The 18,232-nt window shown below is 44.1% G+C and overlaps 1 protein-coding gene across 1 annotated transcript; it reads left to right on the top strand.

Annotated features, from left to right (window-relative positions):
- The first annotated feature begins 2,188 nt into the window (after nucleotides 1-2,188).
- Nucleotides 2,189-17,834, top strand: fpgs (folylpolyglutamate synthase). Its single transcript, XM_064306887.1, has 15 exons — nucleotides 2,189-2,435; nucleotides 4,482-4,610; nucleotides 4,888-4,941; nucleotides 5,125-5,189; nucleotides 8,076-8,190; nucleotides 9,286-9,363; nucleotides 10,026-10,087; nucleotides 11,291-11,393; nucleotides 12,729-12,806; nucleotides 13,173-13,320; nucleotides 13,590-13,673; nucleotides 14,107-14,257; nucleotides 14,938-15,013; nucleotides 15,441-15,507; nucleotides 15,855-17,834. Exons 1-15 carry the CDS (start codon nucleotides 2,304-2,306, stop codon nucleotides 16,232-16,234), a joined length of 1,722 nt encoding a protein of 573 aa, XP_064162957.1. The 5' UTR covers nucleotides 2,189-2,303; the 3' UTR covers nucleotides 16,235-17,834.
- Nucleotides 17,835-18,232: the final 398 nt, after the last annotated feature.

The following is an 18,232-nucleotide window of genomic DNA, read 5'->3' as shown; positions in this document are numbered from 1 at the left end:
TCAAAGATGGCAACCTGTTGCTTCAAAACGTGACGCCAATCTTCAGTTTAAATTAGGTGTTCGGCTCCAGTACACATGAGCTTCATGAAGCCAGCTCGCTACAATTAGACTTCCTGTATATAACCTCCGGGTCACAACTTCCGGTGAGTTTTATTACATATTCTACCAAAATGAAAGCTGCCATAAAAATAAATAAAAAAAACATCGTAGTAACCACTTTTTCTGTGCTTTCAGAGATTTACTTTTATTTAAATACATTTTGTATAAAATTTGTACACAGTTGCCAGCTGGTTTAAAATAAGTCTAGGAATCAGCTTTGCATTCATTTTTTCAATGATGATAACATGATAACTACAATAACCTTAAATATGCAGGTCATATTATGTATCACATATGGCTGCATACAGCCATATTCTAAAACTGAGTTACCATATATTATTTCCATTGCACATTTTCTCAAACTATACAGCAGTTTTAAAATTATGATCTCCAGTTTACTGCTCATTGATGTCAGTGCACAGTGAAATGAGAGTGAACATGAATGGTGTTCTCCCACCCTCCCACTTTCCATTCATGTTTATTCCAACTCCATCCTTCTGATGTCTATTTCTATTACAGTGTATCGCTAGAAAGAAAAAGGAGACGAACTTGCCCCAAAATGTTGTGTGTATTTTAAATTGTACGTTGGCCCAGGAATCAAGCAAAAACAATTAGAAATGCTCGCAATTTCACAATTAAATAGAAATCAAATCAAATTTATGCAATATACCCCAGCCTAACTATATATATTATTATATATGTATATATATATTATTCTTATTATAGTATACCCCGACAAAATCATGCCAAGGACAACAGCGGGACGGAAACACTCCCTGGGTGGAGGAGGAGGAAACCGTAGGAGAAATCAGGTCTCTGGCCGGGTCGGGGTGCCATTTCATAATTGAGAACAGATCATATCAGACGGTTAACAATCAGTTCTGAATAGTTTGGTAGCTAGAGTGGTGAGTGCTGGAAAGGTGCGGGACTGGGTGAGTGCAGGTGCATGAGGTGGAGGTCCAGGGGGCAATACAGGCTGGACCAGAGGGGGGGCGGACTGTCCAGGCATCTCAGCGCTGCAGTACGCTTGGGACTCAGGGCAGGTGCCCCAGCGGTGAGAGAGGGAGACAAGGGAAAAAACGGGCAGTTAGGGAAGTGCAGTGGGAAGGAAGCAGGGGCACAGATGGCGTATTTGGTGACAGGTGTCCCCATAATATGTCCCCATCGCATATTTACATATGCTGTCAGTTCACTACCACAACATTTGCAAAGCTAAATATTTCAAAAATAAAAAAGTTCTTACCAAATGAAAGGGGGTATATATTTAGTCTGTAGACACATATCAAATAAAATCAAATAAAAATGTATTTAATAGCGTATTTCACAAATCAGCTAATGACACAATATGGTTCACTGACATCCCTGGCCTTAACCCCCACAGGAGCAATCCTAAAGCAACAGTGGCAAGGAAAAACTCCTTGTGGCAGATGGTAAGAAACCTCAGAAGGAACCAGGCTCAAGGGGGGAACCAATCCTCCTCTGGTCGGCTCAGGGTGTAGCTTGGTGACCAACATGGTCAGTCAGTCAATGTTCATATTGATCAAATTAGTGGCAGCTGAATGACAATCTTGAGGTAGCGGCTCAGATGATGGGCAGGGCCAGGTGGCGGTGGTGTGGAGCGGCAGGTGGCGATAGAAGGTTATATCTTCAAGATTATACTGTCATTTCTGTGAAATCACATTACCAAATGGAAGAGAGTATGATCTTAAAGATACATGTATAGCATTGCATGCCCGGGCCACACTTAAACAGCAGTGGTGGCAGTGTAGTATAATGGGTAAGGAGCTGGTCCTGTAACGTAAAGGTCACTGGTTCAATTCCCAGGTAGGACACTTGAGCAAGATAATTAGCCTGCATTGCTTCAGTATATATCCAGCTGTATAAATGGATGCTAAATGCTAAATATCACTAGAGTAATCTGACAGCAGCAACAATTGCTGGGAACATTATTCATATGTAATTATATCCAACTGTATAAGTTACAAGAACAGAAAACAACAAAATTACACTTCAGAAATATTATTTACGAACTTTTATTTTGAAAAACTCTAACCGGAAATCTCCGATTGCTGTCAGCAACAACTGCGAACTGTACGGAGCTGTACACGTGCAACGTCTATGCACGCACGAAAGGAGAACACGTTCGATTGAAGTCTCACTCACCAAATTTGGTTGTAGCTTCCTGTGTTCAAAGCTGCTCCACGATGGCGCGCTCGTCCCGCGTGTTCGAGCGGTATCTATTCGCTGCCTTTCTCCACCGCCAAAACTGGTCCAACTTCACCACACTGAGGAGTTCAATCACCAAAGCTGCACGACTCCCAAGGATGGACTATCAGGTACGGTGACTCCGGAAAACCGCCTGCTCCTGTCACTTTGCGACAGTCCCGACCTGCCAAATCCAGTGGACTAGTTTGCATAGAGAATTAACGGGTAACTGACTAGGTTAACAAAACTTAATTCATCCATCTTGCGTGGTAATGTTTCTAAAAATACGTGCTTGGCTTAGCTAGCCAAGTTGTTCGCATCTGTAACCTGGTGCTGGGTGTACCTCAATTATTCGCTGTAACGTCTAAATGGTGTTACATCAGCTCTTTTGCCCGATTCGTGGTTGGAACTTTGAGGATATCTCGAGGCAGCTACCTAGCACTACCGAGTTACCAAAGAGCACGCCGTTCCACTGGAACTTGGTGCACTTGTAGCGCGCGGTTGCCAGATGGCTGTGACAGTCTACAAGTCAGCTGCCCGGCTAAAAGTTGAATGTTTAATTAATTTAATTGGCAAGATGTATGGGCTCCCCCAACAAATTCAAGACTGGCTCGCCACTGTTACAGTCGCGGGCAAGTAATTGAATTGACGTTCAATTACAAGCATTGTCTAAGTTTAACTGTTGCTTAACCAAACTTTCTGTCACTAAATAGATAGCTAATGTTATAGCGAAGTGAAATATATTTGAAATATTGCTCAATAATTTCATTTGGTTTGATGTCTAGCTAGTCACGCTTTTTTTTGTAAAGTTAAGTTAGCAAAGGTTTAGTTTAGCTAGCACTACTGGATTCGTTTCTTTTTTGGTAAAGGAAATATAAACAGCCACCATGATAAAGTTGTTACCTGGCTGGCATGACTAACGTTATCTTGAAAACACAGGTTCAGAATAGGGGCCACGTGTAAACCTCATCTCAATAGGGTTAACTTTTTGGTATTCTGTGACATAATACCCGGAACATCAGTTGCCAGTGTCCATGACTGAGCACGGGGAAAATAACGTAATACACGTTTTACCGTTGTATACAATGCATTTTTTAAATGGGAAACGTTTGAACATATTTACATTTTATTATTTAAGTTTTTAAATGAGATTTGGACAGCTGTGGAAGTTGTCAGTCGGTTATCTAGCTAAATGCCCTGTCGTTGCTTCTGATGCTTTTGCCCTGCAAGTGTAAGCGAAGTGCGTTTAAATTGTATATTGTATTAAATTGCATTCAATAGTGAACGTTTAACTGCTGTAGGCAAAGCTCGCTTTCTCCTTGACCACAGTTCCCTGCATATGTGGTGACACGGTAACAATACTTTTATCTTTGTGACCTCGTACAGACGGTCTGTTTCTCACAAATGTAGCGAGAACGCTAGAACTTTAGTAAATTTGGATTGCAGTGCATGCCCGTTACAGGGTCATGAGTTTGACCGCTAATGAGACTGGCTGCACAATATGTGCTGCTCTGCGCAACTGTGTGTGTGTGTGTGTGCGCGTGCGGGGTGTTTTAAACAGACTCTTTGTGTGGCTGTCTGAAGTTGACAGGTGTAGTGCAGGGGTGGGCATGGAGGGTCATGTTTGTTTCATGCAAACTTGTTTTAGCCCTATAATTTCATTATTGTTCACTTTTTAGGTAACGTTGGATTTCTTCATAAGCATGTGAATGACAACTGAAGACTGTCCTTGTGTTTCGGTTTGAAAGGGTTGTTTTTCAGTCTGAACTACACTGAAACATGGAAACAAAAACATTGGCCCTCTAGGATTGGAATTACCCACCCCTGGTATAGGACTGACAGAAAATCTAATGGCTCTTGGTTATTGTACAGAGTAGTGGTCGACTTCCCCATGTGGCCCAATCATTCTGGCAACCTCATTATTTCATAGTTTTGCCTGGCTTCATAACCCCTGACCCCTCAACCTCAGCTGTGTTCCGCACATTCTGGCTCAGAATGGCTGCCATGCATCACCCAAGAGTGGGTGCTACGCATTGGTGCTGGTTGAAGTGAGCCTTCAGCTTAAAGCACTTTGAAATGGTAAATTACGGCAGTCTAAATGTCACGTGTTAAGGTGGTGGTGTTGTCGTGGTGGCGTTTGGTACGGCTGACCGTGTACGCATTGCGTGTTCTTGCAGGATGCCGTGTGCACGCTCAACACGCTGCAGACCAACGCCGCCGCCCTGGAGCAGGTGCGGAGGGAGCGCGGGAACCCGGAGTTGCAGCTGCAGGCCATGCGCGCCTTCCTGCAGCGCTCTGGGCTGACGGTGAGTCACCACGGCGACAAGCGTGTCCGCGGTCACCTGAGAGCGCGCCACTGTACCGGCCGGGCTGATGTGTGCGCACACGCTGTAAGTGCTGCGTTTGTGCAGATTCACTGCGTGTACAAATGTTGCACTTGCCGTGTGTGCGTTTATGTTACCTTTACATTAGAGTTTACCTTTACATTAGTTTCTGGCCAACAGCTCTCATTCCTGTGTGCTTGAATGGGCTGACCAGGCTGTCCCCAGTGTTCTCCTAACCAAAGGCCTTTTCCTCTTGCAGGTGGATGAGCTGGACCATCTAAATATCATCCATGTGACCGGTACAAAGGGGAAGGTGAATTGGATGAGTGTGATGCAGTTGTTTCCGTTGATTCCAGATTATGCAAGTGTTTGCGAGAGAGTGTGTGCACAAGTCCATTGTTGGTAAAGCATAAACTCTGCATCCAAAAACCTTCATTTTTGGCAATGAATATTCCAGATGAAAGTTTAACGGAATTGCACGTTTGCTTCTCCTTAGGGATCGACGTGTGCTTTCGCCGAACAGATCCTAAGGAATTACGGATTCCGCACAGGATTTTACAGGTGCGTTGTTTTGTTTTTTTTGGTCAAATGGTTGCGCACTTTAATGTGCTAATCCTTTAAAAAGTGTATCATGTAAATCAGGGAGAAAAACAATGACTTGCTCCAAATTAGCTGAATATCTGGTGATTTTACAGGTACTTCTTTTGAGGGGCATTGCGGGATCTTGCTTCTGATATAAAGCACATGACAGTGCGTTTTTTGGTATAAATACAAGCAGGTGACTTTGAATCGGGGGTTACGTAAAGGTATTTGACTCTGCCCTTACTCAGGAGGAATGACCCAGGTGGACTTTGCTTGCCTGGCTATGTGTGTGCGTAAGTAATGAGTAACTGAAACACAAGATGTTCAGGTAGTCTGTTGTAATGTGTTTGGCTAATTTTTCTCAATATAACTGGTCCTTTCTGTATGTTGTGTCAGTGCTGTGGGACTGTATATCCTAATGCTGGCGTAGTTATCCTCCCATGTTTTGACTTTGTTTGCATAACAAATTATGCACATTCTAGCCCCGACAACTGTATAAAAACAGTACGGAGCTGGTGATTTATTTATTTTGGCTCAAATTAAGGTTGAATAGACATTTATGGGCTCTGTCTTAGACTTGGCGCTAGTATCTTTCCTGGTTTCCAGTTTGAATAGCAGGTTGGTCTTAAGATGAGGTCTGGTCAGGCGCATTGTTGGTGTCTTGCTATTTTGATCCAGCTGAAAGTGTTAAGACCAACTAAAACCGGTTCTTAATTCATGTCGCAGTTGTTTCGTTGTTATTTTAAAGGCGCAGTACTAAGATGGTAATGTGCCTACATAGGCGGGTTACACAATGTGTGTACACCCGCCTGTCTGTTACACACACAGGGGCGTGCAAAACATGCATGAACATATGAAGATTACAGTGTGAAAAATTATTATTGTTTATATCGAAAAATACAGTATGATAAAAAAGCAATAATTGGCTAGTCATAATATTTATGCGAAAATTACACTGACCAGGTACTTTCAACAGTTAGAACCTCGATGATTTCACTTCATAACTGAACAAAACCATTTTAAAGAACCTCAGTGGAACCTTGTTATTTCCATATATTCTCTGCTTGCACACTTTAACCTCTTGTATGAGCAGGTCTGTTTTGTCAGTGGTAAATCTGTCTTATTGATGTCTTGCTAAATCCTCTGTTATATAAGCAGTCTGCCCTGGGGAAACACAGGTGGCTTTAAAGAGAATGTGAGATGACACTCTGGGGGCGACATAGCTCAGGAGGTAAGAGCGGTTGTCTGGCAGTCGGAGGGTTGCCGGTTCGATCCCCGCCCTGGGCGTGTCGAAGTGTCCCTGAGCAAGACACCAAAACCCCTAACTGCTCTGGTGAATGAGAGGCATCAATTGTAAAGCGCTATCTGGATAAAACGCTATTACATCAGACCTATTTATCTGGTTAACGTTGTTAACCAGCACCTAACTATTAATTTAGCAGTTAAGTTCCATTTGAACCTTGCACCTTAATTTGTGCTCAAATTATGCACCGTTAAACTAGCCAAAGTGGACTGGGACACACCGTAAATGCACTTTCAATATGCGCTTCAGTCCAATCATCAATGGAGCACTAAATATTTGTTAAACATGGAATGTAGGGCTGGCCCTTGCAGCTTCTGTGTGATTGACAAAAACACGTCACGTGGACGCTGTACGACATTGCTGTTGATTTGCTGTCTTATCAACACCCAGTAGATACAAACTGTGATGTTTTTCCCAGAAGCCAACCAGTTTACTACCGCATCAAGTATGATTAAAGGAAAAAAAGATGAAAAGAAAGGCAATACACCACACTGTGGTGATGATTGTTATAATACTGAAAATGTTTTTGACAATTTTCGTTGCGGTATATCAACCTGCCCTAGGCCAATCTGATGTGCGCAAACAAATTGTTCAGATAATGGTTCAAATTCCAAACACAGGAGTGTCAAATTCCAAACCTGGAGGGACAGAGTATTTGGTGGTTTTTGGTGTTTCAGCACTTGTGATTAGCTGTTGATTGGCTGAAGTGTTCACACCACTTGTTTTTGAAGGTCTAAATTGGCTAAGGCCCTCAAGGACTGGAGATTGACGTATCTGTTGTCAGATTTGTACCGTTTGGGGCTGATGGATTTTTGTTGTTCTTTGTCTAACTACTCTGTCTTTCAAGTGAAATGTACAACTTTGGTGGCAGCGCATAATTGTCCCCCAACAAATGAAATCAGCGGGAAGGACTATGGATCGTCTCCATCAGTTTGTTTGTTTGCTCATCACACTGTAGTATTATTTGTTGGCCACAAGGAGCATTAGACCATTATAACCATAGACCGTATAAAAATAGATTATAAATTGGAACTTACAGCCACAGCAGTTTTCAAGCCAATCAAAACAGCTCCATGATTTCTTGATTTTGATTGATCTTATAAATGCCAGTATTTACAGTCCATGGGGTGGGGGGTACTTGTAAAATGGATGAACTACGCGACAGTGGTGGTGCTTACAAACTGTGTAGTTGGCATACTTGTTGTGTATTGTCTACTACTAAAGCTAGCACACAGTGTTTGTTGTTTCCAGTCTGGTTGCATAAGCGCTGAATTTGTAAGTTGAGCAATCTGGGGATGCCTGCGTCCTGGCCACTAGGGGGCTTGTGCTAAGGGGTTAAATGCCTATAGTCTCCCTGCTCCAGCTACGCATATATTCTGCTTCCCTAATGCAATGACTGCAGCTCAGCTGGTGGACTGTTGAGTGAAGACTGGCGGTCGGTGGAGGAATGGACAGGGCAGAGATGAGATGGGCCAAAAAAATGCAATTATCTAGAGACGTTTTTTTGTTTTTTTTTTTAAATAAGAAAAAAGGCTGAGTTGAATATCCTTTCATGCTTGCAGCTCGCCGCATTTGGTCCAGGTTCGTGAGAGAATCCGGATCGATGGCCAGCCAATCAGCAAAGAGCTCTTCACAAAGTACTTCTGGCAGGTGTATGGGCGCCTGGATGAGACAAAGGTAGGGCTGCTCTCTTTGTCTTTAGAGGCAGATCCCGTCCATTTTAGGATTTTATGTTCACCATAATTCCTGCCCTTAATAATGCCGTAATCATTCATTGAACGTGACGTCCATTCACTGAACATTGCTTAAAGCTGTGCTGAGTTATTTGAGCTATCGTTATGGACTGCGCACGTATCCTTGGTGGAAAAGTTTTACTGAAACGACATTGGCGTTTTCAGCCATTTAAAAAAATTAAGCCAAGATTGCTAGGAAGAATAACCTTCACAGTCACCAGGACAATCACGCAGGACGAGAGTTGTGTAGCCCTGGTTAGGCCCCTATAAACCATTAGATTCGACAGACTAAACACATTACGGAAATAACTGCAGGCTTAATCTCAGATATGATCTCTAGGCCATATTAAAATAGTCTCATAAATCCGGCAGCCAGAGCTATTGGTTACTTCTAAGAAATGGGCGTGTTTATGGTTGTGACACGCACTACTTTGGCTTATCTTATGTCAGAGAGCTATATGCCTAATATGCAACTGCCTGCTAAAGTGAGTCTTATTGAAGTAGATTTTCAGGTTCAAATCCCAGGTGTGGCACAGTCACTGAACTCTTCAATAAGGTCCTAATGAAACTGAATTATTTCAGTATTTTGTTGGGGATTAGTGAAACTCAGAATGGGTGGTGTTTGTGGTACACTCACTGAACCTACTGATAAAAATAATCTACTGATGTAAAAAAAAAAAAACATTTTTCTACTGAATACATAGCTGAGGAAGGTTGTCTGTTACGCAGTTTTACTTCTGTTTTCTTATGAGCTGATCGTGACCCAGTGTGTGTTTCAGCCTCACTTGGACAAATTTGAGCCTGCATCCTGTCTGTGACTCCTTAATGGGGGAAAATGCGAGGCATCAAGGTCCTGATTTAACAGCGACCACGTCCATCATGTGACCGCACGCCCAGCCAGTCGTCAGGCGGATGCTGAGCGTGTTCTCTGCCTTTGTGTGTAATGAAGACGTTGCATCAGCTCAGAGATGTGGAAGAAGGGCACTGTTGTTCCTGTAGGCTAACCGCACTTCCTGTCTGGTCTCCCGTGTTCCTCCAGGAAGCCCACGGCGGCAGCATGCCGGCCTACTTCCGCTTCCTCACCATCCTGGCCTTCCACGTCTTCCTGAATGAGAAGGTAGGAGCACAGCACCTCCAGGGGGTGTGTTATAACACGCGCTCAGACGCACACGCACACACGAGCACATAAACAGACACACACTTACACATACACACAAACCCTCACATATACACAGATGAACACCCACACAAATGCTCACACACACATGCACACACACGCAGACACTGACACATACACAGACAAACGCACGCACACACACACACATACACAGATGAACATATACACACACACACACATATACACACACACGCACACACACTTCACAGCACCCATGCTGGTTATTAATATATGCATTTTGCCGCAGTGGTGCAGGGTGCAATTTCAATATGGAGCCATCTGCCCCCTCCCATAGCCCATAGCCACAGCTGCTGGTCTCTCTTCCTCTCTCTCTCCCCCTACCTCTCTCTCCTCCATTTACATGCCCCTGCATTCCTCTCGCCCCCCCCCCATGCCCCAGTGGGTGTTGTGTGTCAGTGTGCAGGGAGTGTTGGCACCACTGCCGGTTTCCCCCGGTTACCCACGTGCCAGCGTTCTGCACGGCTGTGCTGAATCTCCGGAGAGCCAACACCTCTGATGCAACTGTTCCCTGGCTGATGTAAAAGTTTCTCCCGACTTGTCGGTATTCTTCCTTTTCTGACGGTCCCTTCTTTGTGATTCAGGTGGACTTGGCGGTGATCGAGGTTGGAATTGGAGGAGCATATGACTGCACAAACATCATAAAGTGAGAAACTCAAAGAAACGCCCTGCTGATGAAACTACACTAAACCCACAATAAACGTAACCTCCGAGCCCACAGCTCCTGGCCCACGCTGCACTGGGACTTTGACTGTGCGCATATTCAGTGATAGTGAGGTTAGCATGGCCAGCGCTAACACAGCACACCTCATTCAACAGCTAGAGATCAAGTTTAGCTGCTAATTAATAGAGTCTGCTTTGTTAAATTAGGGTTGAAATGAAAACCTACAAGATGGTAGATCTTCAGGGTTGGTTCCCACTGCCTCATACGTTTGTATTATGAACTGAAAACCTCACTATCACTGAATATGCGCACAGTCAAAGCCCCAGTGCAGCATGGGCCAGGAGCTCCAGGCTTATTTTCGGTTGAATTTAGTTTCAGGGTATGGGATATGGGGCTATGCAGTAGAGTCAGTTCAGCCAGCCATTATGCTCGAATGCGTCTCTATGGCCCCCAGGCTTTCAAATGTGTGCCCTACCCCCCGATCCCCCCTGTCCCCTCTGCCCTGTACCGCGCCCCTTGGCTCAGATTTTTAGTGCCTGCCACGCCTCTACCACTGCAGCTTTAATGTCAGCGTGCTGCTAGGTAACGCTCTGCCATTTTGTGTGACTGGACCGTTGGTCCCGCTCCACCATGAGATGTACCGTGCAACAGATTTAGGTGATTTTGGTGATTAATGCAATATTTTGCAACAGTTTCTGATTTAGCCATAATGAATGTTATATGTAATAAATGTAATAGCAGCATAAAACAAATAAAGAAAAAATTGGCATTTTGTGTTAAATAATCAAGTAATAATAATTGCGTTTTCCTATACATTTTTAGTTCATACCTACATATTTGAGCAATCTAATTTATATTACTGTTGGAAATTTTATATAATTTTATAGAAAATTGCTCAAAATAAGTCTGAATATCTATTTTTTGGCCAGGAGTTTTCTACATAAAATGAGAATACACATACAAAAGAAATATTTGACATTAGAAAGGGCACAGATATAAGTTTTTAGAGAACTGAACTTCTCTAAGCACATGGTTTGCATAATTTGTGCCCAGTACCGTACTTCCACTAAATCCACTGAGGAAATGAGTTTTATATGCAGCCTGAAACCCAATCAGAGTCAGTCCGCATCAGGCAGTATCATAACAAACGTGTGGATCGGTTACCACGTCTCCCTACCCCTACAGGAAACCGTGGGTGTGTGGCGTGTCTTCCTTAGGCATTGACCACACCAGCATCCTGGGAGACACCATAGAGAAGATCGCCTGGCAGAAAGGTGGCATCTTTAAGGTGAGATGTGTGCTTGTGTGTCAGTGGGTCCTTGGCACAACACCTTTAGCAGGGTGATCCAAGTCATCTTGGTACTCTCTGGGGTTTTCAGTTGCCATGATGTGACACTGCTGAGTTGCTTTATGACACATTGCGCTACACAGTGGGAATCCTGATTTTTGATTTAGATGAAGGCAGACCCAGTTAACTGATCTCTGCCCTTTTTTGAATTTCCAGCTGGTCGTCGTTAAGGCAGTCTTGAATACACTCCATTCCTGCTCATATCCCTGTCACACGCAAGAGATCAGATTTCACTGCAAATGTTCCTGTGATGTGCCCTCCTACTTCTGCCTATCCTAATAACTCAGCCAGTATTTCCAGCAATGAAGCACAAACAGTTCAGCCAAATAAGACCGTTATCCAATATGAACTCGATATGGCACCTTTAAATGTTAGGTCTTTTTCATTAACGTTAGGTCATTAATCATATCCGTGACCATAAATTAGACATGGGATAGGCTTGTTTTTGTGTTTACCTGAAATCTGGCTTGGCTACTGATGGTAATGCCATACTTGTTGAAGCCTTACCGTCCGGTCTTACCTTCCCTCATGAAATTTGAAATGGAAGGAGATGCTGTGGTACTGCTTGTACCCTTGCATCTGCAATAGGTTATTAGAAACTTTCCTTTGGCGAATGCAACTAATTTTAATGTCTTGAATAATCTTCAATTTTAAACACACAATTTTAGCAGTTGCTTTATACAGGCCTCACAAACTCCACATTCCGGAATTTAGTTTAGCAATCTCGCGACGCTGGTGTCTTGGCCACTAGAGCGCCTGCACAAAGGGGTTAACAAATTGGGGTTTTATGGTTTCATAAGGTGGCTTCACTTCTTAAAGTCAGCAGCACGTATGGTGTTCCACAAGGTTCAGTTCTTGGCCCACTGTCATTCAGTCTCTGCATCTTACCTTTAGGAGCTATCGTCGGAAAATATGATATTCATTTTCATTTTTATGCTGACGATGCACTTGCTGTGACTCCAGATAATTTTAGCCCCTTCGACTCCTTTATGAACAGCAATTCTGACACTAATATGTGAATGACCCATAATCTGAATAGCGATAAAATGGACGTTTTAGGTATTGTTGTCAAGGAGCGTAGTGAAAGATTGGTCTCACAACTCCAGTCTCATGTGAGGAATTTTGCCGTTATCATCAACAGCGGCAATAACTTTGTTCCTGAAAAAAGGAACATGAGTTTCTTATCGCTCTGCATAACATAACGGTCTCTCCTAAATGAATTTAATGTGTGGTGATGTAGTGATGTGATGTCACATCTTTTGTTCTTCCTGGCAGCCTGGAGTTCCGGCCCTCACTGTGAAGCAGCCTGATGGACCAATGGCTGTGCTAGAGGAGAGAGCAAAGGAGATTGGGGTAAGTGGGGGAGGAAGGGGGAGTGTGAACGATGGAGGGAGTGCGTGAATGGAAGATCTGACTGAGTGAGAACAATGGAGAGTGAGGGAGGGGAAGAGAGGGGAGGAGTGAGAAAGCGAGAGGGGGTGAGTCTTCTCTCCCTCTCTCTACATCCCCTACCTAACTCACATGCACCACGATGCCTGTGTGTGTGTCCTGAGCGGATTGGTTGATTGGGTTATTGGCTGGTTGGTTGATTGACGGGCTGATTGGTTATATGAGTGGCTGTCCCCTGGTCTCAGTGCTCCCTGCAGGTGTGTCCCGGATTGGATTGGATTGCGGTTATTGCACTGATTGGTTATATGATTGGCTGTCCCCTGGTCTCAGTGCTCCCTGCAGGTGTGTCCCGAGCTGGAGGAGTACCCGGTGCCGAGCGGGTCGCTGCAGCTGGGCCTGGCGGGTCAGCACCAGCACTCCAACGCCTCCCTCGCCCTGCAGCTCAGCCAAGCCTGGCTACAGCGCCACTACCAGCCAGGTACACACCTGCATGTGCAGGTGCGTGTCTGTGTGTGTGTGTGTGCAGGTGCGTGTCTGTTTGTGTCTGTGTGTGTGTGCAGGTGCGTGTCTGTCTGTGTCTGTGTGTGTGTGCGTGTGCAGGTGCGTGTCTGTCTGTGCCTGTGTGTGCAGGTCTGTGTCTGTCTGTCTGTGTGTGTGTTTATGCAGGTCTCTGTATATCTGTGTATGCAGGTGCGTGTCTGTGAGTGTGAGAGTATCTGTCTGTTTTGATAGTCTTTTCTCCTCCAGATGAGCCCCTCCCCTCTTCTGCGAATGAGCACTCAGGTCTGACCCAGGCCCCGCCCTTCCAGCCCAGCCACATCATGCTGAAAGGTCAGTGGGTCTGACGTTGCACTCTGCACCAATCAAATAACACATGCACTCTGCACCAATCAAATAACACAGTAACACCTACACTCTTCACCAATTAAATAGCACCTGCACTCTGCACCAATAAAATAAAATCAACAATCTGCACCAAGCGAATAATACCTGCACTCTACACCAAACAAATAAAAGCACTTTGCACCTGTCATATAACACCTTCTCTCTGCACAAATTGTATTCACACCTACACTCTGCACCAATCAAATAACAGCCCTGTACCAATTGCATCACACTTGTACTCTGCACCCATCATTACACACCTATTCCAGTACAGAGTTTCCTGTACTCTTTACTGATCAGATTCTGACTGATCTGAGTGGCTGATTTGAGTGGCGGTTCAGGTCTGATTCTGGCTGTTTCCCTGCTCCGCCCCGCTCAGGACTGAAGGACACCGAGTGGCCGGGTCGAACCCAAACGCTGCAGCACGGCCCCATCGCCTACTTCCTGGACGGAGCCCACACCACGCGCAGCATGCTGGCCTGCGTGCGCTGGTTCAGCGAGGCCGCCGCCCAGCTGGAGCGGGCCGCTGGGTGAGCCCTGCCCCTCGGAGCGCAAGCTCCGCCCCCTCACTAAGCCTCACCACCTGAACCCCGACCTCTTGTTGCTTAAGAACCTCCTCATATCTGAAGCTAGCTCACCACTTGAGTCCGCCCACTTGCTGCCACCGTTTTTGCTGCTGCCTGTTACCACTGGGCACTTGCATTAGTATATATCTTTACATGTAATTATATTGTGGGCCTATTTCTTTAATTAAATGTCCATTTAAATTTCATAATAAAAAAATTTAGTAGTGACATCAGGTTATCATATACATAAATCAGTTTGATATTTCTAATAAGTAATGTCAGTTTTGAACAATTATGAATTATGATCATTTTTAAATACACCTCTGGTTAGGAGCCTCTGCTAATGTCTTTTCAGTTGCCGGGATTTAGGTAACGGAGCATGATTTTCATTGTTCCATGAATATTTCTTCGATGCATTTACTAAGTGAATAGATACGCCTTGATAATAGTACTGTTAGTAGTATGCTAAAGATACCTAATCCTAAATCCTGTTATTTTATTGGTAATAATTCCATGCGCTCGCATAATCCTTCCCTTTATGATAATAGTATTGTGTTAGTAGTATGCTAACGATACCTAATCCTAAATCCTGTTATTTCATTGGTGATAATTCCATGCTCTCCCCTTCCTGTTCCGTTCCGCAGGGTCCCGGCGGTCAGGGTTCTTCTGTTCAACGCCACAGGCGAGCGCGACTCGGCTGCCATGCTGAAACTGCTGGTGGTGAGTTCGGTGTGGGAACTTTATGGGAGTGTGCATTTAAGCTAGTTTAATTCGCTAGGGATGTTTTCAGAAGGCGTCTGCTTTGTCCAGGCATGCACGTTACATCTTCTACATGTGTTCTATATTTCTTTGTCAACAGTAGGTGGAAATGTTTCACGCGTACACATCATTAAAATCAGGCCGGCAGGAAGAACACTGGTGTATTGAAATGGTTTTGGAAAAGTTGCTGTCTGCAGGCCATATTTAAATATTTTCAGTTACTTGGAAATTTTTATTTATGTTGCTCAGTAGTATTTACTTTATGATGTATGTGTCTAAGTTCAGTTATATTATAAAATAATTACTTTCTTATCCAAGTCCTCAGTATTATCTGGTAATAGTTTCTGATGTATGTGTTTAAGTAGTTCTCCATTTTGCTTCCTCTCAGCCTTGCCACTTCGACTTTGCTGTTTTCTGCCCCAATATCACAGAGGTGCTGGCGTCCAGTAATGCAGGTGAGCAGACCTGCCTTCATTTTATACAGCTTTTTGGCTCATCTTTAACAATAGTGCTAATCATTTAGATTTTTATTGGATGTTTTGTTGTTCACACATTTGTCCGTTAGAGCGTGCGTGTGTGTTCTCAGTGTTGTAAATGGTAGTGTGTGTGCACACGTGTTGGTGTTCTCAGGTCAGTATTAAAGACAGTGCATGTGCGATAGTGACAGAACGAGAGCGTATGTTCATATGCATGCGTGGGCATGTCCGTGCATGCATGTCTTCAGGTCAGTAGTCTAATATCGCATGTGTGTTTGTGTTCTCCGAACGGTATTTTAAACGTGCGAGTCTGTATGTTTTGACAGACCAGCAGAACTTCAATGTAACCGTGGAGAACATGCTGACCCGTTGCCTGGACAACCAGAGCAGCTGGAGGACCCTGAGCGGGCAGGGGGCGCAGCCGAGTGCCGAGCTGCTGATCCCGGGCAGCTTCCCCATGGTGGCCGAGCGGAGGGGCACGGACACGCTGGTGTTCCCCTGCATCTTGAGCGCCCTCCAGTGGATCGGCCAGGGAAGGGACCCCGTGCTCTCCGTCGCGGGCAAGCGTGTGGCGCCCGTGCAGCCCAGCGTCGCCGCCAAAGCCGAGCCCCTCAGGGAGGCCGCCAAAATCCACGTGCTCATCACCGGCAGCCTGCACCTGGTGGGCGGGGTCCTCAAACACCTGGACCCTGCCTCCACGGCCTAACCGAGAAATTACATCACTCACTGCTCAACTCGATGTGACAGAGGTTGCCAAGTTTAATATTTGGTCTCTTGGGAGGGGCTCGTTCTAGGTAGTCGATGAGGAAGGGACTAGCAAGGGCATGGGGAAGTAGCCAATCAGATTCCAGTTCACCAAAACTTGAAAATCCTGTTATTTGTGTCTGCTCTCTTCAGTTGCCAGCTGCATTCTCTCTCTCTCTCGTACCCTCTCATTCTCACTTCCACTCTTACACGCCCTGTAGCCTTACCATGTGCCACAGTGACCCATTACACTAATTGTCCCGATACTTGAAGGAAGCTGTTTACATTAGCATTGGGCTGATTTCCGTCATCACGGTTTGGTGTGTACAGGAATACATTGTTGTTTTTTTTCTCTGGCAAATACTGGATTACACTGTTTTCATGCTTTTTTTTAGCCCAGGTGTGAGCCCCTGCACCTTGAATTTAGATTTGCTTGTTTACTCTTAGGTTTGCTCCTCATTGGCTTGCGACTGTAGAGAGTTGAGAGTTGAGTTCAGAGGTTTATTTAATGTTGAATCCTGCACAAACTTTTGTGATGCAGGGTGGAGTTTTTTGTTTTTTGTTTTGTTTTTTTTAAACCCAACAATTGATATGGATTACAAGTATAACTATTATGCATTAATTTACTAGCTTCAATCTCATGTTAAATGGGAATTTTCATGCCTTTGAAATATTTGTGCTTAATTTTTCCCTGCCATTGTGTGGCCAATGTAAATATCAGGTGATCATCTTGGATAGTATTTTTTTACTGTCAGCCTTGTGCCATGATTCTCATAATATTGATCTGTACAATGAATTCTGTGAATTAAAAAAAAAGATAAATGTTTATATAAAATTTAAATAAGCCTAATAATAATTTAACAAGTGTGAATTTAATTGTTTATTACAATTAAAGGAAAGGCCTATTGCGTTCAGTAGGCCACCCTCGCCGCATTGGCCACCCTCCAGGGTGCATTCTGATGGCTCATTAGCGCTAATCTGTTCCCTTGCCTTTTTGACGTGTTCCAAATTACACATGGACGTGATCGCATGAACTAAATATGTGGTCTCGAACGGTATAGAATATTTGAAAATGACTAAATTATGCTAATGATTTGAAATTTGGGAAATGGAATTAATTTATTTAAAAAGAAGTCGTTCGAGCGGAAGTTGTTTTTAGCTCGGTGTTACCACTATTTTCAGCACCGTTAGCCCACGCACAAGAACAAAAGGTGTAGGCCTATGAACCGTTTTGGTGATTTGGTTAACAAACGCTCCTTATTGGTTGTTGATTCGTTGTCGACACAACTCTGGCAGACATTAGCTTAAGTAAAACTGCAAGAGTGTAGGCTACACCTGGTCACAGGTGGAAGTACAGTTGATCTCTGAATGAGTGAATGCCATCTGGTATCAAACGCATTATGGTGAAGGGTGCCATCTTTACACAGACTGACTAAAATTTTTACATTTGTTTTGTACGGAAAGGCCACGTTCTTTGCGGTCTATATGTCTCAACCTCTTTTTATGTGGAACATCATATTCTTCACGTTTCCTTGAATAAACATGTTTCCAAATGTCAGAAATGCTAACGTCATCTTATTGAAATATGTATTGCCATGTGTCGGGAATCGTTTGGGCTGGGACGGGGTGTCCCCGGAAAATGCTACCGTTTGCTGCAGGATATTATTTTTTCCCACGGAGCCACAATTAGTTTGCGATAAGGAAATCTATTCCCGTGATATCAATCAATCAATCAAAATTTATTTCTAGAGCATACTTCATACACAGAGGCAACCCAGTGGGCTTTACATAAATATGACACTGCGCGTGGCTTTTTGGTTAGAAACTAAAGAATCGGAGATGATTTGGTCACAAAAGTTGGCTATATACTTGAATTCCATAAATCATTTGAATCGCACAACATCTGAATTAAATTTTAATAAACAGTCTCTGAACTAATTGCAGAACATGTGACAAATTT

Source organism: Anguilla rostrata, chromosome 14 (assembly GCF_018555375.3).
Source record: "Anguilla rostrata isolate EN2019 chromosome 14, ASM1855537v3, whole genome shotgun sequence".
In the NCBI taxonomy this organism is placed as follows: domain Eukaryota; kingdom Metazoa; phylum Chordata; class Actinopteri; order Anguilliformes; family Anguillidae; genus Anguilla; species Anguilla rostrata.
The sequence above is the reverse complement of the archived record's forward strand: the minus strand, read 5'-3'. Positions and strand labels throughout refer to the sequence as shown.

What these genes read in the sequence shown, in the direction of transcription:
- fpgs (XM_064306887.1), top strand. Translation starts at nt 2,304, where the DNA reads ATGGCGCGCTCGTCCCGCGTGTTCGAGCGGTATCTATTCGCTGCCTTT. An exon ending in TTCCGCACAGGATTTTACAG is followed by an intron (nt 5,190 to 8,075) that starts GTGCGTTGTTTT and finishes TCATGCTTGCAG; the next exon opens with CTCGCCGCATTTGGTCCAGG. An exon ending in AGAAAGGTGGCATCTTTAAG is followed by an intron (nt 11,394 to 12,728) that starts GTGAGATGTGTG and finishes TCTTCCTGGCAG; the next exon opens with CCTGGAGTTCCGGCCCTCAC.